Source organism: Pempheris klunzingeri, chromosome 1, assembly GCF_042242105.1.
Source record: "Pempheris klunzingeri isolate RE-2024b chromosome 1, fPemKlu1.hap1, whole genome shotgun sequence".
Taxonomy (NCBI): Eukaryota; Metazoa; Chordata; class Actinopteri; order Acropomatiformes; family Pempheridae; genus Pempheris; species Pempheris klunzingeri.
In genome coordinates, this window is record NC_092012.1 from 23878475 (window position 1) to 23904937 (window position 26463).

A 26463-nucleotide genomic window follows, 5' to 3' on the forward strand; every position below is an offset into this window, starting at 1 on the left:
TTAATAATATGTATAGATTCATGCCTTTACTAATGAAATAAATTGCCTTCAGAACACATGAACACAAATGAAATCACCTTTATTGTATCAAAATACATATACAATCTGGCAGAAATATATACAGAAAGGAACAAAACATTTCCATCGATTTCCCTGGGGAAAAAAAGTTTGCTTTGCGGGTTTCCGGGAGAGATGCGAGTGAAATTATCATAATGACACCATATTGGCTGTAAAGCGCAATGTCTCAGCTCTCAGAAACCGTTGGAATTTTTCCGAAAGCACAAACTGTGACGGAATTACGGGAATCCAGAGCATTTGTGCACTTCGGGCCTGCCGGCGGGCCGAAGCATACCTGAAATGCTAACGAAGTGCTTAGTGCGCCCGAAATGCTAACGGGCCGTTAGGTCTTAGAGAGTTAAATAGTCATTATTTAGTTTTCAAAGCCACAGGGAGCCGCAGCAGACAGATGAAAGAGCCACATGTGGCTCCGGAGCCGCGGGTCGCCGACCCCTGCTCTATACTATCCCATTCTTGCAGATGTCCTTATTGGACATGCCTTATTTCAGCTGGCTACAAAGGACATTGACTACATTTACATGCATGCTAATATTCCTCTATTATTTTAAATATGACAATATTCTGTATTTGTTACAGATCATGTAAACAGCATATTCTGCTTGGATATTCTGAATTATGCCTTATTTCAAATGGAGCATTTTACAATTAAGACATGTATACTATGCTGATATTATTTTTATTTTGACATGTTTACTTTGCATTCAGACATTCAGTGTCTAATTTGGGTTTTTTACGATAGGTACTTACCAGGCTATGGCAATGTGTTAATGATGATGTGTTTACACCTTACAATAAAGCTCCCTTTTGCCAGTTAAAAATGTCATCAAGTAAGATTAGTAAGCAGTAAGTGGATCTTGCCAAATGGTGAGCACATATTGATGTATGACAACAGTGTTATAACTTGTTATAAATTGTTTATTAATTACATATTGAGCGCTTACAACCTAATTCACTTCTCAATTATTGGACTCAAGACATTGCGCATCTAAATTCTAAGAGCACTTTGAAGGCCCATTTTATAAAGTTAAGCTTTTTGTTTGTTTCATTCCTTCTTTTTTAGCAGATGTAGTGCCCATAATAAGGCACCTTCAGATATTACAATACAGTCGACAACATAGGGCATTACTACTGGTTTATTAGATTGTTTGTTCGCTTACACTTGTTTATTTCGGTGAACTTTGTAAAGCACTGTGAGACAACTCTGTTGTGATATTGGGCTATACAAATAAATTGAATTGAATTGAAGAAAGGACTGAAGTGCTTGGCTTAGGGCTGAAAAGATCAACCCATTCTCATTCCTATACCGATGCACGCATAGGCTATTACTGACACAACCCTGGAGGTTGTTATTAGGGCCTGAGCACCAAGGACCGAGGACCCTATTGAAATTTGTGGATGAAAAACATGCAGTGAAGGAAACATGTCAGTGCCCAAGAACCAAGAGGTGTGAGGACCCCATAGGCCCCGAGCACGAAGGGGTTGAAAAAATACGTGAAATGCAAGCAACCAGGGGGCCGAAAACATAGTTGAAATGCAAGGAATTATTCTTTTTCTTCTCCTTTTCTCCAATGAATTGCATTTTTGGGGGCCTGAACATGCACGAAAACTCATGAAAGTTTGCAGAAAATTCAGTTGTGGTGGAAAATTATGTATTTTATAGGTTTCGCAAATGGGTGTGGCAAAATGGCTCTGGAGCGCCCCCTAAACTCAGCCCGGAACTGCGTTTTATGTACGTGTACGAAATTCTGTGGGTTCATGTATCTCTTCAAGACGAACAAAAAAGTCTCTTGGAGCAATGACCTAAACCCAACAGGAAGTCAGCCATATTGGATTTTTCATGCATTTTTGGCGATTTACAGGGGACGTAAATGAACGAACTAGTCCGAGGGGGTTGAAGCGATCGACTTCAAACTTGGTCAGCTGGTAGAGAAGGCATCAACGATGAAAAGTTATTAAAGGTCTCTACAAAACTTTAACGGTTTGGGCGTGACGAGCTGTCAAAGTTCAGTGTCTCGCCATGACTTGCAGTCAAACAGGAAGTTGTTAATAACTTGACTGTACATGATCCAATCAGCACCAAACTTGGCATGTTTGATGAGAGTCCCGCCCTGAAGACGTCTACATGTCAATATTCATTCACAGTCATAGCGCCACCTGGTGGCGACAGGAAATGCTATGTTTTACATTATGGCTCAAGACCAGCCAGTTGATCAGATCCACTTCAAATTTGGTCAGGAAAGCCTCAAGACGTTGATGTTGGTCTGTAGTGAAAACTGTGTGCCTCCGTCAAAAGCTGTTGCCGTGACAACGCTGCGATTTTCGATAATACATTTTCCTTCGCCATGAGCATTTAAAGTGCTGTAACTCCACTGTACAAGGTCCTATCTTCACCAAATTTATACCGTTTGATGACTGTCCAGCTCTGAAGACATGTACATGCCAATTTTTAAACAATAGTCATAGCGCCACCTAGTGGTGGGAGGAAGTGCATGTTTTTTTCTCGAACGTCTCTCTCTCTCAGCAGGTTAATCACAGCCATTTCAAATTTGATCAGTGGAGAGAAGAGGGTCTGCTGAACACGTACATGTAGTACATGTAGAACTACACTCATTGTGCCACCTGGTGGAAACAGGAAGTAACCCCTCCATGCCAATAATCATTTGATTTGCATGAAATTTTCACAGTGTAGTCAACACTTCATATACTGGAATACAGGATGTGATTAGTGACTGTTCTCTAGCGCCACATAGGGGACACAGGAAGTGACATGTAACTCCTTCATGCACTGTCCAAAATACATGAAAATTCCGAATCGCAGTAATCTAATGCTGCCTCAACATGATGCACTTCAATAGCATTATGCTATGCAGAACAGAAAAAAGACTTGATTTTTCATAATCTAGGGAGACATAATTAAGTTTAAGTTATCAAGGACACCTTTTATCTTGAGAAATGTTATATATCATTAACAGAAAGCAGGGAAAGTGTTTCCATAGCAACAGTTCAGGCTTTTGGGTAATAAGCTGCTTCCGGTAATAAAAAAACGGACAAAAAAAAAACATGAATTCTCAGAATCGAAAGAGAAATGAATTAAAAGGGATGGCCATAGCATTAATCTATTGTATTACTGATTTATCAAATGTGCAAGATAGAATTAAAATCAATACATGCTGATAGAATTAAAATAAAATGATAAAAAAAAAAACAAGCATAAAATCTTGTGATCAGAAGTTGAGTAATGGCATGATTACAGTAAAAAGAAAAGAAAGTAGTGCCTCTGTACTCCTGAGTGCCACCTGTGATGCAGGTACGAATGATATTCCAACTGAAGTACATTAATTTGAAAGTCATGCAGAGAGGCATGAAAAAATGGAAAATTAGTAGATTAGTCACTATTTCATGAACTGCTGTGACAGTTGGTTGCCATGTAAGAGAACACTGCTGTGTGCTACAGGCAAGGACAGGGCAAGCAGTTGATTTATGTCCTTAAATCCATGGGAAAGGGTCTGGGGCCCTCCGTAATGCAAGCGGGTTAAAGATTGGTCTCTAGGTGTAAAGTGATCTTCTCTTTGTCTGAGACAGTATGGCCCTACTCTACATCTTTGTTGTCAAAGGTTACTGTGGCAGACATCGGGGGGGATGGCCTACACAACCCTTGTGAATACAGTGACAATAAGTGCTCGTGACCTCAGCGTGCAGGCAGTCCCTCAGTCATACACCAAGACATCAGTCATCTGTATGTAAGCAACTGTATATAACAGGGCTACTTACAAACTCCAGATTTGCTGAGTCAGGGGAAAGATCTATGGGCCTGTATGTGTGTTATTTTGGCTACTGTGGTTTGTTCTAATATAGACCCAGAAAAACAATATCTATTACAGTTCAGGAAAATCCCCCATAGCCGTCCAACCTCATTATCAAAATTTAAATGCAGTGTGGAAGGATAGATATTACATCTACATATAAATGGTCAGTCAAACACAGCACAGCAATAGTGACTATGTCAGTGATAATAGCAATATGACTAATAATGAGCATTATGACAACTGTGAATAACATGACAATGTTGAGTTAAAGACTCTCCAGTTGGTCCAGAACGCTGCTGCTCGTGTTCTGACGAGAACTAAAAGAAGAGACCACATTTCTCCTGTACTGGCTTCTCTTCATTGGCTTCCAGTAAAATCTAGAATAGAGTTTAAAATCCTTCTCCTCACCTACAAGGCTCTTAAGGGTCAGGCCCCATCATATCTTAAAGAGCTTATAGTACCGTACTACCCCACTAGAGCACTGCGCTCCCAGAATGCAGGTCTACTGGTGGTTCCCAAAGTCTCCAAAAGTAGTTCAGGAGGCAGAGCTTTCAGCTATCAGGCTCCTCTCCTGTGGAATCTCCTTCCAGTTTGGGTTCGGGGGGCAGACACCCTCTCTACATTTAAGAGTAGACTAAAAACCTTCCTTTTTGACAAAGCATATATTTAAGGGCTGGCTCAGGCCTTAGACCAGCCCCTAGTTATGCTGCTATAGGCTCAGACTGCCGGGGGACTCCTATGGTGCACTGAGCTCCTCTATTCTCTATCCTCCTCTTCCTCTCCATCGTTATGTCTCATGTCAGCCAAATGTCTGCCTCTAACTTGCTATCTTCCCCGGAGCGTTTCTGTACTTTCTCATCTCTCAGGTTCCTGTGGATCCTGTGGATCCTGGTCCTGGCCCTGCTGATGTGGTTCTCTGGTTCCTGTGGGTCCTGGACCCGGTCCCGCTGATGTGGTTCTCTGGTTCCTGTGGATCCTGGTCCTGGTTCTGCTGATGTGGTTCCCTGGTTCCTATGGATCCTGGTCCTGGCCCCGCTGATGTGGTTCTCCACCAGCCAATGGATGTGCGTCTGTCCAGGCTACAGCCTGTCCGTCCTTGGGAGCTGGATCTCTCCTTCACTGTGGTGCTCCCGGAGGTTTCTCTTTTCCCACTGGGTTTTTTGAGTTTTTCCTTCCCGCAGAAGGAGGGTCATAAAGGGCAGGTGATGCCTCGGACAGATCCACTGGACTGATCCTTTGGCCTCATCGACTGCTGGACTCTTTATTAGGTTGTTTGTTCGCTTACACTTGTTTATTTCAGTGAACTTTGTAAAGCACTATGAGACACTCTGTTGTGATATTGGGCTATACAAATAAAATTTAATTGAATTGAATTGAATAATGTATATATGAATAGTAATTATTATTATTCTATATTATTATCTAAGTAGTGGATGTTGACTAATAATAGTAATCGTAGCAGTGGGAATTGTGCAGACCCACAGCAGTGGGCAAGCAAGGCGTACCGCAGCACATTCTTATTAGAGGCAGACTTGTTAATCATTTCACTAACTCGAAAATTTGATTTTCACCCTTTTTACACCTTAATTTTCAGCAGTGGACAGCATACCTCTTCCCTCAGACAAGTCATCCTTTTTGACAGGAGGTACTCCTGAATGAAGATTAATTAGCCTGCCTTATTCTAGAACTTTGCTCAGAGGTGGCTTTAGAAGTGTCAGTGATGCACTTGTTTTTTACTACATTTTTGATAAATTTTTCCTTATTTAAAATGTTTTGATAGTGTTAAAGGGCTACTATAATTCTGTCTTACCATGTTCTTATTGTATTATCTTTTCTGGTATTGTGCTGCCCTGTGCTGAATCATATTGCAGCACTTATGGATTAGTTGAAGTGTATTCATTATCATCAGTTTAATTTTAACCTCCCTCTTCTGTCTCCTCTGTGTTTCTGTCTATGGAGTTCTGCAAAGGAAGCTGTGTCTGAAGGGCGCAGGACGTTCAGCCATCAGTCACCATCTGACTGACAGTTCAATCTGATACACAAATTTCATTTGCTGTGCTTTACAAGCAACAATACTGATAACACACACAGATGCCCTTGCACATTTATGTACGTGTCTTTGTGTATTTATGTGTATGGGAAGGTGTGTGTGTGTTCACCCTCTTGTTCCTCTTTAGCTGCCTCTCAGGTCTTTTGTTCTCATACGGCCACTTCTCTTGTCAATCTTTTGTCGGCCATGTCTCAAGCTGTGTGCTCCACAGAATGAAGCACGAGGAGGAATTGTTTGACTCACTCCCACTGATATATATTCAGCACTAAAACATTATTCTACAACAGTAGAGCAGGCAATTGAAGCAGACATGGGTCTATTCACTGTTGAGCAAATAAATTAATAGCTTTTGTTTAGTTTGGAGACTGTCTCCTCAGGGTAATAGTCTTCTGCCTGTGGAAAAGTCACAGCTCTGGATGGCTGAGTGGGCTGTAGATATACTGAGAAATGGAGTGTGGAAAAACCAAGATAGCAATATTCTTCCTTACACAACACTAGCAGATACCTAGCAGATTCTAGCCTCACATCACTGGTGAACTGAAAACATTCGAATGTAATGTAATATAATGTTTAATCAGGTTAACTTTAGCATTTATTCAGGATCAAACATGATCAGTAACAGATAGTTCCTGCATTAGAGCCATCAGAAATGGTGGAGATAACAGATCAAAGCTATTACTGCTCTGTCACGCCTATTTTCTACCTATACAGGAGCAGTCATTCCTCCACAGTCCATTTTCCACTATTTTTTCTGTCCTTCACAAACAAAAACAGAGACAAAATTGGAATGCGTGAGATCTAAAGAAAATGTCAGGGGGAGAAAAGGAGTAAGGACTTTGAATAGAGAACTTAAAAGTGAAAGTGGGAGAGAGAGCAAATGGCTGTTGTGGTCTGTCACAGTTGTCAGGAATGAGCTGAGCAAAGATGCATCTCCTTTGTCCCCCTGGTCAGTTTCCATGGAAACACGCTTTCTCATCCTTACACATACGTGTATACTGTATAATCATCTTACTTGAACTGTATTCCCAGCAGTCAGCATGTGGCTGGAATGGACTGTATGAAAAAGTAGAGAACTAATACTGCATGTAATGTGTACATGCAATACAGGGCCATCATCATCATGACTGCTTGTAGTTCAAGCATCAGATACCTGAGGACGTGAAGCTACAGCCTCCTCCTCCTCCAATTCATGCAACAATATGATTTGGTTGTCATTTTCAGACTTAGCCATAGCACAACAAACAAAAGTGCAAAGGCCAAGATAACAATGGTTGGTCAGGGAGCTCAAGGCCATCAAATTGAATGTGAATTTGAGTGGAGGTGAAGGGGAGCCCCTGGTGGTTGCAGCTAAAACAGCAACACAGTATCCCACAGCATCTTTAGCTGCAGTTGTGTCATATTCAGTCACAGTGGTGGAAGAAGTGCTCCTTTACTTTAGTAAAAGTAATGCTGTATTCATCTCAAGTAAAAGTACAGAGGTATTATTAGCAAAATGTTCTTACTGTATCAAAAGTAAAAAATACTGTATTTGCAGGAATCACCTGTCTGTCCATGGCTACTTTTGACTAATCAGCTTAATATTTTTTGTGCACATTTATACATGCTGAATGTCTCTCGCAGTTGCAGTGATTCAGAAGTTTTGAAAAAACTATTTCATTGACCATTCCATAAGGATAATTAAAGACTAGAAGCGGAACTGGCCTTTAGTGACTGAGCGCTCCAAAGACAGAGACAATCCAGTGTCTGTGAGCTTCACACTACAATAAGTCATTCCATCAAGGGTTCAGATTTGATGTGTTAATCTTAAACCTTTAAACAGTCAGCCATCTAAAACTAAAGGTTGTCATATAGTTGTTGCTGTTATTGCTTGAGAAGCAAGTCAGTGGCTCAAAGTAGGTCTTTTTCCACCATTAAGGGTGCTGTGACAGATGGACACTGTTGGATGACAGGGGTGTAATGGCTAAAACACACATGTACATACACACACAGATGATTCAATTCAATTCAATTTCAGTTCAATTTTATTTGTATAGCCCAATATCACAACAGAGTGTCTCATAGTGCTTTACAAAGTTCACTGAAATAAACAAGTGTAAGCAAACAAACAATCTAATAAAGAGTCCAGCAGTCGATGAGGCCAATGGATCAGTCCGGTGGATCAGTCCGAGGCATCACCTGCCCTTTATGACCCTCCTTCTTCAGGAAGGAAAAACTCAAAAAACCCAGTGGGAAAAGAGAAACCTCCGGGAGCACCACAGTGAAGGAGAGATCCAGCTCCCAAGGACGGACAGGCTGTAGCCTTGGACAGACGCACATCCATTGGCTGGTGGAGAACCACATCAGCGGGGCCAGGACCAGGATCCATAGGAACCAGGGAACCACATCAGCAGAACCAGGACCAGGATCCACAGGAACCAGAGAACCACATCAGCGAGACCGGGACCAGGACCCACAGGAACCAGAGAACCACATCAGCAGGGCCAGGACCAGGATCCACAGGATCCACAGGAACCTGAGAGATGAGAAAGTACAGAAACGCTCCGGGGAAGATAGCAAGTTAGAGGCAGACATTTGGCTGACATGAGACATAACGATGGAGAGGAAGAGGAGGAGAGAGAATAGAGGAGCTCAGTGCACCATAGGAGTCCCCCGGCAGTTTGAGCCTATAGCAGCATAACTAGGGGCTGGTCTAAGGCCTGATCCAGCCCTTAACTATATGCTTTGTCAAAAAGGAAGGTTTTTAGTCTACTCTTAAATGTAGAGAGGGTGTCTGCCCCCCGAACCCAAACTGGAAGGAGATTCCACAGGAGAGGAGCCTGATAGCTGAAAGCTCTGCCTCCTGAACTACTTTTGGAGACTTTGGGAACCACCAGTAGACCTGCATTCTGGGAGCGCAGTGCTCTAGTGGGGTAGTACGGTACTATAAGCTCACACCACTACTTCAATCTCCACCATCCAATGTTTCATTCTTCTAGACTTCATAACCCCCTGACAGAAGTGAAAATTCACTTTTTTTGTCCTCATAGGCAGAATCTTCTCTTCTCATGTTTGCTTTTGTAAATAATGATCCAGCCCCCTACACACCATCAAACACTTTTCTCCGAGGTTGTTAAGAGAGCTTATCATATCCACAGTTGACTGTGTGAGTTGTAAAAGCCAGTTTAATGATTAACATGCAGTGCGTATTGTTGTGCATTGGAAGGGCTAGTTTGGTTATTGGTGAAAATTATGAAAATTTATTATTAATAAGACCGGACACTTCTATGTGTCCTTATTAATATCACAAAAATTATTAATTTAATTAAAACAATATCGGGGCACCACCCTGGAGTCAGGGACCAATAACCAATCTATGAAATAGTCTCAAGATAAGTTCACTTAAAATGTTGATATTTAAAGACACTATCTTACATTCAAGTGGACTTGAAGGATTGAATTCGAGCACAGACTATCGCAACCAGCTGTTATCACTTTATATTTTAATTAAACTCAGCACATCGATCACAATCAATGATACATTGTTGATCAAATCCTCCTATGCAAATAATCAAATAGCTATTCACAAATGATTAATAAAACAGCATAATCAAAACATTCAGCGTGTGTGTATGTGAGAGTGTGTGTGTATGAGGGAGAGAGGGAGTGTGTGTGTGTGTGTGTGTGTATAGGTGTGAGAGGGTGTGTGTGGGTGTGTGTGAGAGAGGGAGAGAGAGGGTTGGAGTCGCGTGGCGACGTAGTCACGGAGGTGATTACATCACGTCCGACTCTTAAGATGGCGGATGAGCCGCGAGAGTTTGAAGAGAGGGGTCTAGTGCACCACAGGGCTGTAATTAATAGTCTGAACACTACCACGTGTGTACAGTAACTGCGATTACAGGCCTGAAACACTAGGGTACAGGACAGCCTTGAGGGTGTCCTAGCGGCTGTAGTTACCGGCTTAAACGCTGGAGGCAGGTCACTGCGGCACGTGCGTTTGGTGGCTACTGTAACTAGCCTGAACAATAGACTGACTGTAATGGCGCCGACTGCGCCTGTTTACTATATGTATGTAGGATGTATGTGAGTGTAAGAGGGTTGTTAGTACAAGAAATAAAGGGGAGAGTGCAGAAGCGATGGTTTTAACCGTTTAACCGATAACCAGCTGTTTTATCACTCAGCGGCACGGTCGATAACTCTAGTTCACCGACAGCGGCGCTGGCCCTTTAATCGATAAAACAGCGTTACCGGCTCTCCACGTGTTGGTTACTACCACCGCAAGAATTCCTTGCACGGCTATGCAAGACAAGAAAAGCACAGCTAACAGAAAAACACGCTTGGCATGAATATCATTAACTGTAACAAACAGAAACTTAAGGAAACAAATAACAAACAGCACAAATCTTTGAAAACAAAACAGGACACGGCGGTCCGACAACTCTTAGCTTATAGCTTCAGTTTTAGCAGCAAGAATACAGTAAACCACACAATCAGTATTAACTATCTCTGCCCAGACATAAACCTCTTACTTGAGATCGCTCTGTGTGCGATCAGTGTGTAGTCCTGGCGGCGAGGAGTCCGTGAAACACGTCTCTGGTGTATTCCGGGCTCACTGGTCCGTGAATGGCAGCACGGGAGCAGTGGGAGTCGACTTATTGAAAAAGAAGAACGTGGCGTTAAATTCTTTCTAGTTCTGGAGAGGATGGCGTTCTGTCTCTCCCTTCTGCAGGCAAGAGTATGGGAAAAACCGCGGGTTGCTCGGTAATTTCCCTAAGGATCCTGATGTGTCCGGTGTGGACACGAAACTAAACTAAAACAAACGAAGGGGACAAAAACGAGGTATTAACTCGTCCAGCGAGCGGGGGAAAAGGCCGTTATCTAGATAAAAGGGGGGAGAAGAGTCTCTTCGGGTCACCTCCTGCAGCAACTTGCGTCACGATGGGAAGAGGACGTGGTTCTGGCGTTCACCGGTCTTATACCTGTGGTGACGTCACAGCCGTCTCTCAGCGGCTCCTGGGTTTTCTCCCAATGAGGGCCCAAGGTGCGGGTCCTAGGACCGTCCCCCTACCTAGTTTCCTTACGGCACCGCCGTTTAAGAAAATTCCTGTGTTGTAGGCTTTGTGGTTACAAGCAGGCCGCTCTTTTGTCTGGCCATGTGGCTAAGGCACAACAGTATGTATGTGATTTGTGTGCATATTTGTGCATATGACACAGGTATGCTTTTCTAGTTGTTTGGAGAAAGTTTGTATGTGTGTGTATTTTTCTCTCTCAGGAATTAGTACAAAGTGTGGTATGATTCCATTGTGTATACATGTCCTTCTATTGGATGAATGTGTGTGTGTGTGTGTGTGTGTGTGTGTGTGTGTGTGTGTGTGTGTGTGTGTGCGCGCATCTGTGAAACCACAGCCTGGATTCTCACACCCCTTATGTCTATGTTCTTGTTTAGTTGATATGTTAAACAACAATTTATGCCATAACAAATGTCCAACTTACAAGTGACCTTAACATGAAGACTAGCTTAAGTATACATACTGTAGAGGACTATGTTGTACTATTATAAGAGCTTTGAATGGTGTCACTCTTAAAATATCCATCATGGTCTAAAATGTTTCAGCTGTTGGATTTTCCTTCATTATAGTCCAGGTTGATGGTGTGGAAAGGTCTCAGATGTCGCCGACAAAGGAGGGGAAAACCCGCCCACTGCAGCAACATTCCAGTGACTGTCTTGTCGACACCAAAATGACTTCACAGGATCACTGTAGCTCTTCTCTTGGGGAGCGTATTGACCCCACCATGCCCCTGGAAAGTCAGTTGTGAGTTGGATCTTGGTCTTGCTTTGTTATGGCTGCACTTTATTTCAGATACTGTAGCCTTTTTGTTCATGGGCCACTTTGACCCTTTTACTCCATTTTCCTTTGTTCCGCTACCATCTTATCCTTATTTCCTATTGTTCTTTCTAGCTGGTACCATGGAGCGATCAGTCGAACAGATGCGGAGTCTCTGCTCAAGCTGTGTAAGGAGTCCAGCTACCTGGTGAGAAACAGCGAGACGAGCAAGAATGACTACTCCCTGTCACTTAAGTAAGGACAACACTCTTTTTTCTTAAACAACAAGCCACAAACAGTATTATTAGATACACAAGTGCACATGACAGCTGGGTGAAAAACAAATTGCAATGGCTTCATATGATTTAACTTGCTAAAGAGTCAAAGAGTTAGGAAAAGTGTCTGTAAAAGTATAATTTTCTGTGATTTGTACACAACAGACATTTCTATTGTTGTAGACAGTAGTCTGATACGGGCGTCAAAAATATGCTGCCTCCACGACCTCGCTCTTCAGTACCTCTCAGAACTCCTTCAACCATACATATTATTATTATTATTATCAATTTGGCTTTATGATTGATAACTAACTTAATAACCGCAACCAAATTACCATATTGATAAGTTGAAGGATTTCGGAGTTCTTGACAGAGATGAGGTTGGCAGTGTTCACTCTTGTACAACAACTGTGTGTACAGTGTGTGTATTAAAACATGTATTGAAACATGGCAAAGTCAAACATACAAACTAACTAAATGTGCCTGGCCAAAGAACAATATAGAGAGTGTGTATGTGGCTGTGTGTGCATGTGAATATGCAAATGAAGGGAAGATGGACTACAAAAGGTGGGAGAATTAAAAGCTGACTACATACAAAATGGCTGCCACTCAGATCCCTGGTATGTGGGTCAGAAGAAGACAAAGGCGAATATGAAGCTGTGCAGCAGCTTTGTCTCTCGGAAGACCAATTTGTATGGGTTTATATGTGAGTGTGTAAGCTAAAGGTGCCAGGTTAAAAAAGGATGGTTAGTTACAAGCATGACCTTGTGTCTGAGTGAGCAGAAATAGTCAACTTAACAGTGTGGCTACACAGTAAACTAACACATCACAATACTTAAACTCACTGAACAACATTAAAGCAAACCAAAACCAAACAGTTGTTAAAATCATGACAATAACCCATAATAATATAATATAAATTATATATATTTATATATAATTTATATAATTATAAATAATTGACTATTATGAATGCTGAGTTAGCACTCACACTATTGTTATCTTGTTCTATATTATTAACATGAATGCAAACTCCTCCTACAGCAAAATCCGTTCAGCGATACGACCTATGGTTTTTAAGGGTTACACACAGCTGAAAGGGATTAGCTGATTAGATCTCCTGCAGTTTTTCCTCTCTTCTGATTGGTGGATTGATGTAAATGTATTTGAACAAATGGAACTTCTGTCCCTTTATCTGTAAAAACAATACAATACATATACATAAACACACACATACACAAAAAAATCCCCCCTTTGGCACCTGCTCATGTATTGGGCCATGTGCCTGCTCATCTTTGTTACTATGATGCCCGACAGGAGCTTCCATGTTGTACAGAGGCTAATTGTTTGGAATCACAGCCTTCTGGCAGTCCCTCATGTGTTAATTGCTCTGGGTGGGGCCCATCCATCAGCAGTTGGTTCATCTGTGCTGCAGGGTGTTCATTGAGTGCAGTTAGTTTCTTTAGCCAGTAGTTGTGGATCATGTTCGGGCCCAGTGCTGTCTCCTCTGGCTCTTCGTACCTGACACTCACTGAGCATTTGTGTTAATGTGATGCCTCCCTCTCCATATGCTCTTCCAGTGCTGTTCAGTCTCAGCCATGGGCAGATCTGTTCCTGTGTTATTACCTTGCCACTGAGAGTACACTTTGAGTGGTTTGGTAAAGAACATCCTATTTATTCTCCTGGCTTCTGCTTCTCCTGTGTATCTCTTTAGTCAGGTAGCTAGGGCTATGAGCCTTTGCTTGGCAGTCTCTAGAGCCTCAGGTATGGACCATTTGTCGTACTGCCTTGGCATCAATCAATCAATCAGTCAATCAATTGTTAGTTATTGAATTTCAATTAAATTAAATTTTATTTGTATAGCCCAATATCACAACAGTGTCTCATAGTGCTTTACAAAGTTCACTGAAATAAACAAGTGTAAGCGAACAAACAATCTAATAAAGAGTCCAGCAATCGATGAGGCCAATGGATCAGTCCGGTGGATCAGTCCGAGGCATCACCTGCCCTTTATGACCCTCCTTCTTCGGGAAGGAAAAACTCAAAAAACCCAGTGGGAAAAGAGAAACCTCCGGGAGCACCACAATGAAGGAGAGGTCCAGCTCCCAAGGACGGACAGGCTGTAGCCTTGGACAGACGCACATCCATTGGCTGGTGGAGAACCACATCAGCGGGACCAGGACCAGGATCCATAGGAACCAGGGAACCACATCAGCGGGACCGGGACCAGGATCCATAGGAACCAGAGAACCACATCAGCAGGGCCAGAACCAGGATCCACAGGATCCACAGGAACCTGAGAGATGAGAAAGCACAGAAACGCTCCGGGGAAGATAGCAAGTTAGAGGCAGACATTTGGCTGACGTGAGACATAACGATGGAGAGGAAGAGGAGGAGAGAGAATAGAGGAGCTCAGTGCACCATAGGAGTCCCCCGGCAGTCTGAGCCTATAGCAGCATAACTAGGGGCTGGTCTAAGGCCTGAGCTAGCCCTTAAATATATGCTTTGTCAAAAAGGAAGGTTTTTAGTCCACTCTTAAATGTAGAGAGGGTGTCTGCCCCCCGAACCCAAACTGGAAGGAGGTTCCACAGGAGAGGAGCCTGATAGCTGAAAGCTCTGCCTCCTGAACTACTTTTGGAGACTTTGGGAACCACCAGTAGGCCTGCATTCTGGGAGCGCAGTGCTCTAGTGGGGTAGTACGGTACTATAAGCTCTTCAAGATATGATGGGGCCTGACCCTTAAGAGCCTTGTAGGTGAGGAGAAGGATTTTAAACTCTATTCTAGATTTTATTGGAAGCCAATGAAGAGAAGCCAGTACAGGAGAAATGTGGTCTCTTCTTTTAGTTCTCGTCAGAACACGAGCAGCAGCATTCTGGACCAGCTGGAGAGTCTTTAACGACTTATTGGGGCAGCCTGATAATAATGAGTTACAATAGTCCAACCTAGAAGTGACAAATGCATGGACCAATTTTTCTGCATCATCAGTGGATATGATGGGCCTGATTTTGGCATTATTATTAGTTATAATTTCCCATCATCCAAAGTCACTCCTTTCTAAATTCTCTCCAAAATGAGGAATTGGTTGTTTTGTTAATTTAATTGAAAATGGGACCTTCTTCCCATTTTTTCATTAAATTAAAAAAGTGGGCCGCTTGCAAGCAAGGCCCACTATTGTTATTCTCAATACTTATTTTTTGACTTATACTTATTCTTCTTCCGTAGCAAAATTTAATTTCGCTACTCCTCCCAGAGCTTTTGCACCACACACACAAAAAACGCACCAAAACGTGTGGCTCGGCGGCGGTCGAGTTGCTATGACTTTTCTCAGAGGTCGGAGTGCAAAGCGCCAAAACGTGCACCAAAAATCGCTCCATAGAAAATGAATGAGGAGCTAGAGTGGGTGATGTCATCGCAAGAGTGGAGAGGAGCAGAAAAATCATCAAAAAAACGGTATGACTTTGGACACACAGAAACGCACGCAGCTACCCGCTACGAGCCTCCAAGTGTCGGGGACTGAGATCAACTGCCGCATTAAGTGCCATGTTAACTGACAGCACAATCTGAGGAGGGAGGCAGACGCAACCACTTTTCTAACCTGCTCCAGCTCTCTCATCTCACAAGTTAGAGACCTCAAAACTACACGTACGTGTTCAGCAGACCCTCCTCTGTCCACTGGGCCACACGCCAAAGCTATGACACTCAAGTAAAACCCTCATTTTCAGAGGCACACACACTCACTCTCACACACATACACTCACACACACTCACTCACACACACACACACACACACACACACACACACACACACACTCACTCTCTCACACACACACACACACACACACACACTCACTCACTCATACACACACTCACTCACACTGACATACATACAAACAACTACGTGTTGACTCTCAACAGTCACAGTCACATCTGTACATCCTTCAACTTCACACTCACTCACTCACACACACTCACACTCACTCTGTCAAACACACACACTCACTCACTCACACACTCGCACTCACTCCCTCACACACTCATTCACACTCACTCTCTCACACACTCACACTCACTCACTCACACACACACTCACTCACTCACTCACACACACTCATTCACACTCACTCTCTCACACACTCACTCACTCACACACACTCATTCACACTCACTCTCTCACACACTCACTCACACACACTCACTCACTCACTCACACACACACACTCACTCACACACACACACTCACTCACACTCACATACACACTCTCTCTCTCTCTCTCACACACACTCACTGACTCACTCACACGTCTTGAGCGATCTGTGGTGGCGCTCAAAGTGAGGTCTGTTTAGCAATACGGACGTCGCACGCACCACGGTGGCCCACGCCTAAAATTTCTGCGGGAAATTTTCTAGTTGTTTCTTGCTTCCTTGTAAAATTTAAGCACTTAGTGCTTAAAACTCACTCATTGAGTTGAATGGTGCTGGGCCTGGACTGAAAAAGTCTCTTGTGGAGATTCAAAGGCAGTCGTGTTTGACCTTAGTTTGCTCATATTCAGTGCTTTGAGAGAAAATATTTGCTCACATGTATATGTAGCAGCCAAATCTTAATAGCCGTGGTTAAACTCTATAATCCATCATGTGACAACACTTACATATTTTCCCATTCTCACAGAAATATTGGCTGCTTGAGATTTTGCCATGCCCTAGGCCCTAAAAAAATCTTCCTCCAAACAAGCAAGATGATTAAACCCGAACACAACAAAGATTTTCAAATTTTTTCGTTGATTGGTCCCCATACTGGGGCTCAGCAGGTGGATACCTTAGTTGGTAACGAGGACCAATAGGACAAAGCTAGTATCCCAGAGCAACTGGCTACTAGGGAACATATTTTAGTGAAGTCTGTGGCATCCCATGTGAATTGCATGGATGAATCAGTCAGTGCAGACCTGGATGTTATTGACAGAGCCCTGAGTGAAATTAAAACATCTGTTACATCTGTCAAAAGCTCTCACTCTAATCTTTCTAACTGAGTGGCTGACCTACAGAAGCTTAAGGAGGAGCAGGGATGTCTGTGGCAAATATGAGTGTAACCTAACCATTATGGAGAAGACTGTAGAGCTGCTATAGCTTTAAGCTGACAACGTGGAGAAAGATAGATAATCTTCCTGAAAAGTTGGAGCTACCTGCTGACGTACCTCTGCTGGACGTACTCACTGAGCCCTGGCTTTCATTTCAAACAAGGTCCCAAGAAGCATCTTGGTGCATTTTTCAACGAAAAGAGAGGCTCTACTCAGACCAGCTCTAAAGAAGCTTGATATCCTCCATCCATCTATGGTTTTACCCTGACCTAACCTGACGCATTTTCATAAAATCTTAAATCTTAAAATCTTAAGTTTCAGCAGCAACAATTGAACAGGGAGAGTGAAAAGAAGCAATAGTAAAAGAAAAAATAGCAATAGCAAAATAAATATAAATATAAATATATGGCTGTGATGAAATAAATATTTACACTATGGGATATTTACACTTTGGTTCAGAAATGTACAGGTATGGACAGGAATGAAGGAATGGAATGACATGGATGGAAAAAACAGTGTATTAACATCAGCCAGTGATGCTGCTGTTAAAGAGTCTGATGGCTGATGGGAGAAATGACCTGCGGTAGCGTTCCTTCTTGGGAATGAGCTGCTGAGGGCCCCACAGTCTCGTGCAGGGGGTGAGAGGGGTTGTCCATGATGGACTTGAGTTTTGTTAATGTCCTCCTCTCACACACTTCCTCTATGGAGTCCAGGGAGCAGTCCAGGACAGACGCGGCCCTCCTGACCAGCCTGTTCAGTCTCTTTCTGTCCCTCTCCGTGCTCCCTCCTCCCCAGCAGACCACTGCATAGAGGACTGCAGACGCCACCACAGAGTCATAAAAAGTCCAGAGCAGAGTCCTGCACACTCCAAAGGACCTCAGTCTCCTCAGCAGGTGGAGACGACTTTGGCCCTTCTTGTACAGGACGTCTGTGTTGTGAGACCAGCCAGTTTGTTGTTGAGGTGAACACCCAGGTATTTGAGGGTCTCCACCCTCTCAATGTCCAGTCCCTGGATGTTCACCGGTGCAGTCTGGGATGTCTTCCTGCGGAAGTCAATCACCATCTCCTTTGTCTTGCTGGTGTTGAGCTCCCTACTATGGCTGTGTCATCGGAGAACTTCTGGAGGTGACAGCTCCCAGAGTTGTAGCTGAAGTCCGAGGTGTACAGGGTGAAGAGGAAGGGGGAGAGTACTGTTCCCTGTGGGGTCCCTGTGCTGCAGACCACCATGTCAGACACACAGTCCTGGAGCCTCATGTACTGCGGTCTGTTGGTGAGATAGTCTGTTGTCCATGCAGCCAGGTGACAGTCCACTCCCGCTCTTTCCAGCTTCACCCTGAGCAGTGACGGCTGGATGGTGTTGAAGGCACTGGAGAAGTCAAAGAACATGACCCTCACAGTGCTGCCAGTGTTCTCCAGGTGAGTCAGGGATCTGTGAAGCTGGTAGATGACTGCATCATCCACTCCAGTGCTCGGTTGGTAGGTAAACTGCAGTGGATCCAGATGTGGGCTCACCAGGGGGCGGAGGTTTTTGAGGATGATCCTCTCCATGGTCTTCATCAGGTGAGAAGTGAGGGCCACAGGTCTGAAGTGGTGGGGCTCCCTGGGGTGCGTTGTCTTTGGAACCGGAACCACGCAGGAAGTCTTCCACAGAGCTGGTACCCTCTCCAGACTCAGGCTCAGGTTGAAGATGTGCAGGAGCACCTGACAGAGCTGGTCTGCACAGTCCTTCAACAGTCTGGAGCTGATGCCATCAGGACCTGCGGCCTTCCTCGCCTTGGTCTTCCTCAGCTCACTTCTCACCTGGTCAGCTGTTATGGAGAGGCATGGGGTGGAGGTGGAGGTGGGGGTGGGGGTGGAGGTGTAGGGGGAGGGGGGTGTCAGAGTGCTGAGATGGTCCATGCTTTGATGAGTGGGGGGAGGGGTGGGGGAAGAGTTGAATCTGTTGAAAAACAGATTCAGTTCGTTTGCCCTCTCCTGGTCTCCTTCCAGCCCCCTCTCATGGCCTCTGCTGTGACCAGAGATGGTCTTTAGTCCTCTCCAGACTGCCCTTGCGTTGTTAGTCTGCAAGTGGCTCTCCATCTTGGTCCTGTATCTGGCCTTGCACTCCCAGATCTTCTTCTTCAGCTCCTTCTGCACCCTCCTCAGCTCCTCCTTGTCCCCAGATCTGAAGACCCTCTTCTTCTCCTTCAGCAGGGCCTTCAGTTCTGAGGTCACCCAGGGTTTGTTGTTGGAGAAGCACCGTACTTTCCTGGTGGGTACGGTGTTCTCCACACAGAAGTTAATATAGTCTGTGATGCAGTGGGTCATAGTGTCGATGTCCTCTCCATGGGGGCTGCACAGCACATCCCAGTCCGTGGTGTGAAAACAGTCCTGCAGCGCCTCAGTGGCCTCCTTAGACCACTTCTTCACATACCTTTTGGTGGGGGGTTGTTTCTTCACCAAAGGTATGTAAATGGACTGTAGTCTCACCAGGTTGTGATCTGAGCGGCCCAGCGGGGGGAGGGGTGATGAACTGTATGCATCCTTGGTGTTTGCATACAGTAAGTCCAGGGTTTTATTGTCTCTTGTGAAGCAGTCCACATACTGGCGGAATTTGGGGAGAGTGGCAGACAGCGATGCATGATTAAAGTCTCCTGATATGAGGATGAGCTGCTGCAACTGGCTGCCACTCTCGCGGCGCCATCTTGACACTTTTGAGTCTTATTGAGTCCACCCGCTTGTGGTTTCCCAGCCGTTACACTCTTCTTTTTATTCTTTTATTTAATTTTATTTAACGACTTGCCTATTTTTGTATCAGCTTATGCTTTACTTCTTTTACCATGACTGGGAGTCCATGTTTGCTTTCTTACTGCCTTTTTCAATTTTTAATCAATATTGTCCACTTTACCAGAATGTCCAAGGGATTGGCCATATAATAAAACGGATAAAGATTCTAACACATCTGAAAAAACAAAAATCTGACCTAGCACTGCTTCAAGAAACTAAATAATCTGACACAGAACATCTAAATCTTAGGAGAGACTGGGTAGGCTAAGTGTATTTCTTCTATTCAAAGAGCAAGAGAGGTACAGCGATACTTACATATATAAGAATACCCCTATTATTTGTGAACACGAAGAAAAGGATCCAGAGGGCAGATTTATTCTTGAACAACACATAACTTTTGTTAATGTTTATGCCTCAAATTATGACTCTCCCAGTTTCATGTGAGAAGCGATTTGAATGTTTAATCCTTACTGCAAAGGCCCTTAACTAGCAATTTTAATTGCATAATCAACACATCTTTGGATAGATCCTCCTCTACAAACATATTGAATCCAAGATTATCTACTGCTTTTAACGATTTCCGTACAGACACTGGACTGATGAAACGATTTCTTCCTATTTTGGCTTGATAATAAAGATACCTCAGTGTCTCCTGCTATGATATGGGATGCAGCTAAAGCCACTCTGCATGGACACCTTATCTCCTATACCTCACATCAGAAGAAAGTCAGTGTGGAAAACAGGACAAATCTTGAAGTTACAAGGTTCAGATGCATAGATAAAGACCTACAGGTGTAGATTTAAAGTGCTTGTGACTGCAAATCAAATTCAATATGGACCACACTCATCATATTCAGAAACTACTGCTCACTAAATAGAGGATCAATCAGAATCAATCAATCGATCAGTTAATCAATCAGTCACTCAGTCAATCATTATTCATTTAGTGCCAATTCATAAGAAATGTTATCTCAAGATGCTTTCCATAAAGAGCAGGTCTAGACCAAATTAATTTAATTAAGAGAACCAACAATTCAAGAATTCAAAATTAAGGATTCAAGAATCCCCACGAGCAAGAATCAGGCTAAGGTGACAGTGGCAAGGAAAAACTCCCCTAACAGGAAGAAACTTTGAACAGAATCGGGCTCAGAGGTGGCCGACTGGAGTGCAGTGCTCTAGTGGGGTAGTATGGTACTATGAGTTCTTTAAGATATGATGTAGCCTGACCCTTAAGAACCTTGTAGGTAAGGAGAAGGATTTTAAACTCTATTCTGGATTTTACTGGAAGCCAGTGAAGAGAAGCCAGTACAGGAGAAATATGATCTCTTCTCTTAGTTCTCGACAGTACACAAGCAGCAGCGTTCTGGACCAGCTGGAGAGTCTTTAAGGACTTATTGGGGCAGCCTGATAATAACGAGTTGCAATAGTCCAACCTAGAAGTGACAACTGTGTGGACTAATTTTTCTGACAAGATGGGCCTGATTTTAGCAATATTACGTGGCATAAAATGGCAGTTCTGGAAATATGTTTTATGTAGGAGTTAACTCCCAGATTCCTCACAGTGGAGCTGGAGGCCAGAGTAATGCCACCCTGAGTATCTATATTGTTAGAAAAGGTATCTCTAAGGTGTCTGGGGCCAAGCAGAATAACTTCAGTTTACATGGCTTCAGTTTGTTTGCATGGCCAAGCAACAGTTCAACCCCGCTGATGCACATGTATGGACTCTGAGTCTGAGTGGTGGCCGTCTTGTTGGTAACCAACTTTGATTTTACTGTTTTTTCAGTTTACTCCATTGTCTCATTCAGCCACAGTTGAGCTGCTGTCTCCCCCTCTTGGCATTTTCACACATACAGACATACACATTCACAAAGACATTTTCTGTTTTCTGTCAATTGTTCTTTAGTTGGGTATATTTAGTTGGATTATGTTTGTGTATTTCTGACTTTGCTATGTTTTACTAAATGTTTTTGAATATACTTGTTGGTCCCTGTCAGGGTGAATGATGCCAATCTCTACCATGCCAAGAACTCCAAAATCCTTCAACTAGCTATCGACATAGTAATTTTGGTTGTAGTTATTACAATTGATTGATTGTGCAGCAGTGGAAAATATGTAAATTATGAATCATAATTCCAGATCGCTTGTTTCGTTAGTTTTTCTTTTCAAAGAAGTGGTGCTTCCCAGATGGACTTGTTTGTTGTATCAGTTAATGTAATTATTATTTATCTCTGATAATCATTAATTATTTCAGCTAGCCAAATTTAAGCAAAATGAAATGGCACAACCCAAACACAAATATATCAAATTTACAAATGACTATGTCTAAACGCAGCCATATTGAATTGGATTTTTGCAGTAATATTTAGCTAAACTAATTTAGCTAGCTTTCTCAGTGTTCTATGTTCCATCAGCTAAATTTGATATAGATAACAGATTTTGTTTCTTAAACTTCTGCGCCTGCTTCACACCACTATCTGTACCCTTTTTTCAACTGTGTAACAGAATGGTACGGCTCATCCTAAATAGACTCATTCAGTTTGTGCTTATCTGAAATAATGGGCCATTAGAATATCGGATACTCAGTAATGCTTAAAAAGGTCATTGCTTCTGACAAGCATTCTTACCTTTTGGTGGATGACTGGCTTTTTCTGGTGCCATGGATTCATAACACATCATTCATAGAGCAATCCAATATGTTCAAAGTGGAGGTAAGCTGTCAGGCTGTTCTTTTCCGAGGACTGCAAGCCTCAAATCAAACTCAAACCTCAATTAACAGGAAAGCAGACCCTCTTAGTGAGATTAATCCTGATTAGACAATAGAAGCCCACAAACACAGAGATATGATAATACCACAAAGGCCAGTCTTCTTCAAAATAGCCCCGTATTAATTTTATCAACTGCCCTGCCATATTGCTCAGGTGGCTGGTTTCTGTCTACAAGGCTGCAACATTATAAGCAGCCTTGAACACCAATTAGAAAATCAGTTGGGAATCTAAACATCATGCTATTGATGCGTTTGCCTTTTTTAAGTGTGCCTTTGTGTAAACTAATGTCTGTCTCCCAGTGCTCCACATGAGCTTCATCAAATGCACTTTGCAGAGAGGAAAATAAGCCCTCCTGACAAAACTTGCAGAATAGTCAAATTGTAATCACAGAGACCTGTGGCAAGGGAAATCTGTCCTGCTCTATTCAAATTATGATGAACTTGTTAATAACATGCTCAACTATCAAGGCCAAAGGCACAGTAATGGAGATGTCACACACTTTTTAATGCAGACTGTATAAAACATGAATGTATTCTCTGTGATGTCAACCATAGTTTTCTGAAAGGCCAAAGTAAAGCTCAGTGGGCAAAGAGGTGGAGCTGAGGTGGGCCAAATGAAGCCCAGCTGCTGAGACAAGCCCGTCTAACTCTATGCTAAGCTAGCTAAGGCTATGAAGCTAGATGAAGAGGCCAGGCCAGGGGTCTGCAACTTTAACTGCTCAAAGAGCCATTTGGTCCTGTTTCCCACAGAAAAGAAAACGCAGGGAGCCACAAAACCCTTCTGACATTCAAAATGAAGATAACACTGCATATATTGTTTTTTACCTTTATGTTATGTAGAAACAAACTATAGTGTGTTGCTTTCATGTAATCAATGAACTGCTACAGAGAAAATGAAATGACATTTCTGAATGCAACAAAAACATTTTGAAATAGACGCTGGGTTGAAGGTTAATTTTAAATAAAATCCGCAATGTCTATTTTAGTCCTTCTTGTATTTAACGAACTTAAATGATCCATCGGCAGCAAACCAAACGTGCCATCCTCTTTTGTGCCTTCATCTTTTTACTGGAGCGTCCAGTCAGCTGTCAACCTGAATAACAAATGGACTATTTCACTGAACAATGAAAAAAATATGAATATATGCAAAATAGTAGGTTATTAAAATATTTCTCTTACTTGGTTAATGTGATTTTAGCTCCTGAACCTCAGCGAACAGCGTCTACACGTCATCTTCACACAGGTCTGTGTCGCACATTGGCGGTTGCGACGCATAATATAATCTTCAAATTTAGAATTACATTTCAAAAACTAATGGACTAAAATAAAACACATTTTAATTAGCCCTTTATGGTCTACCATAAATCTTTTTACATTTTTACATACTGTAGTCCTATTTTTTGGAGTATTTTAATTTACTATACATCAATACAACCCTTACATCCATTCATGCCTTTACTAATGAAATAAATTGCCTTCAGAACACATGAACACAAATGAAATCACCTTTTTTGTTTCAAAATACATATACAATCTGGCAGAAATATATACAGAAAGGAACAATTTGCAAAAAAAACATTTCCACCGATTTCCCTGGGGAAAAAAAGTTTGCTTTGCGGGTTTCCGGGAGATACACGGGTGAAATTACTGTAATGACACCATATTGGCTGTAAAGTGCAATGTCTCAGCTTTCAGAAACCGTTGGAATTTTTCCGAAAGCACAAACTGTGACGGAATTACGGTAATCCAGAGCATTTGCGCACTTCGGGCCCGCCAGAGGGCGGAGGTACGCCCGAAATGCTAACGAAATGCTAAGTGCGCCTGAAATGCTAACGGGCCGTTAGGTCTTAGAGAGTTAAATAGTCATTATTTAGTTTTCAAACCCACAGGGAGCCGCAGCAGAGGGATGAAAGAGCCACATGCGGCTCCGGAGCCGCAGGTTGCCGACCCCTGGGCTAGGCTATATGCTACTCTGTGTTGCTGCGGTTCATGTCTGTCTCCCTGCTGCGCAACTCATGCTGCTCTCTTGTGGCGAGAGACAACAGTAGTGTATGAAATGTGAGTTTTATTTGTTTGTAAGCTATAAGTGTTCTCAATTTTGTGGACAGTGCTACAAAAATAATACTTGACTGATTGGCATAAATGTAAGTATTTCACAATGTTGTTGAACTAGATTCAATAGATAAATCCTCAACAAAACATTTGAATGGTATGAGAGTTGTGTGTGGAGCTTTTCACACTAGTGACTGCAGACTGGGGGCATGCCCTTGCAAGCCTTCCCACCCTGCCAGTCAGGGACATCACAAAATGAACAGATCAAAACAACCAAATGAGAGGTCCTGCGTGCCCCACAGTTCCACACCTGCCTGCCTGTGCTATGCACAAAGTAGAGGTAGAGACCCTGGTGCTGTAAGCAGAAGACCCACAGACTGAGATTCTAAGCAGTATACATGAGAATGATTCATAGTACAATTTCTATAAATTAATATTTATTGCCATTTCCCTGACGGTCTGGCTCTGAATAAGTTGATTGGTAAAAATCATCAGAGGTAATCCAGTTTTCAGAACATTGCCACATACTGTAGGGACCTACTGAATGGTATATGGTCTTGTAACCCCCATTAATTTCGCCCTATAGAAATTAATTGATAGTTAAATGTGTTTTTAAGAACTATCAGCATTTATAGGGTTAATTTGGAAAAGCTTCCGGCTCTTGTCGGCTCTTGTCGGCTCCTCTCGTGAAGGTCTCGAGCGCAGTGTTTTTGTTTTCGAGCAGCTGGATGAATGCCAGAGAAACTGCCCGAGCAAACCCATTGTATTTAGAGAGCATTTTTAATTGTAACTTTTCTGTTTGAGACTTGAATTAGATTTCCAAGTAGATTTCCATTTCTAAAGAGTTGATGACAAGAGACATCCCTGTTATTGTTGGTTTTTTTTCTCTTCAAGCTCCGGTGAGTTTCATGGTCATTAGCCTGCTAGCTAACATTGCTATGTACTGCTGTTGCTATTATACTGTGTCACTGTAGTAAGTTATGCATCCTGTTATGGCTAAACAAAAACAGAAACGTAAAACCAATCGGAGACAAACTGTATGTAATTGATGCCATGAAAGCTAAGGTTAGCAGAGCTAGTGAGCTATATATTCAAATACACTGAATTAATTTGCCAATTGAAATTATTAAATTAAAGAGATATAGATATTAATTTAGAAATCAACAACTGCTGCATGCAGGTTGTTTTTTTGGGGGGGATTTTGTTTTTTTAGTGTGGACACCAGAACGGCGATCCAGAGCCCAAACAGAGTTTTGTGGAGAGGAGCAGAGCAAAGGACCAGCGTGTGTGGAGGACGGGACGTCCAGCTTTTGCTGTATCCAGCGCCAGAGGAAGGAGAGCGCATCACTCCCTAACACCCAGCTAGGGATCAGTTGGTGCAAACAAAACATACTACCCGGGTAGATGTAATGACTGGACTGGACTGAACACACACATACACACACACTTTTCTTTTGGGACACTTATTTCTATAAAATTGTACTAAAATTGTTTATATTTACCTGTTCCGTTACACTGAAGGTCACTTAAATTTCAAAATAATTGTAAATATTAATTTGTTCCACTAACAGTTGTCCTTGTCACGATATTCTCCCTGAGCGTACCTAACGTTATCATTGCCATAAAAAAAGCCCACAGATGATTTGATTTTATTGACCATACCAGACCATATTCACTCTTTAGTGAATACATCGCTACAGTCTGTATTTGTATAGAGCCTTTCTAGTCATTTCGACTACTCAAAGTGCTTTTGCCATACATACTCATTGACCCGTTCACACATCATTCATTCAGGAGG

General features: G+C 42.7%; 1 protein-coding gene across 3 annotated transcripts in view; it reads left to right on the plus strand.

Annotated features, from left to right (window-relative positions):
* LOC139219473 (SH2 domain-containing adapter protein F-like) overlaps positions 1–26463 on the plus strand; it is a 272340-nt gene that overhangs the window by 241725 nt on the left and 4152 nt on the right. For all 3 annotated transcript variants that reach the window (XM_070851376.1, XM_070851460.1, XM_070851536.1), the window contains 2 exons: positions 11549–11723; positions 11871–11990. In XM_070851376.1, coding sequence (XP_070707477.1) covers positions 11549–11723; positions 11871–11990 — 295 coding nt within the window. The remainder of the gene's footprint in view (positions 1–11548; positions 11724–11870; positions 11991–26463) is intronic.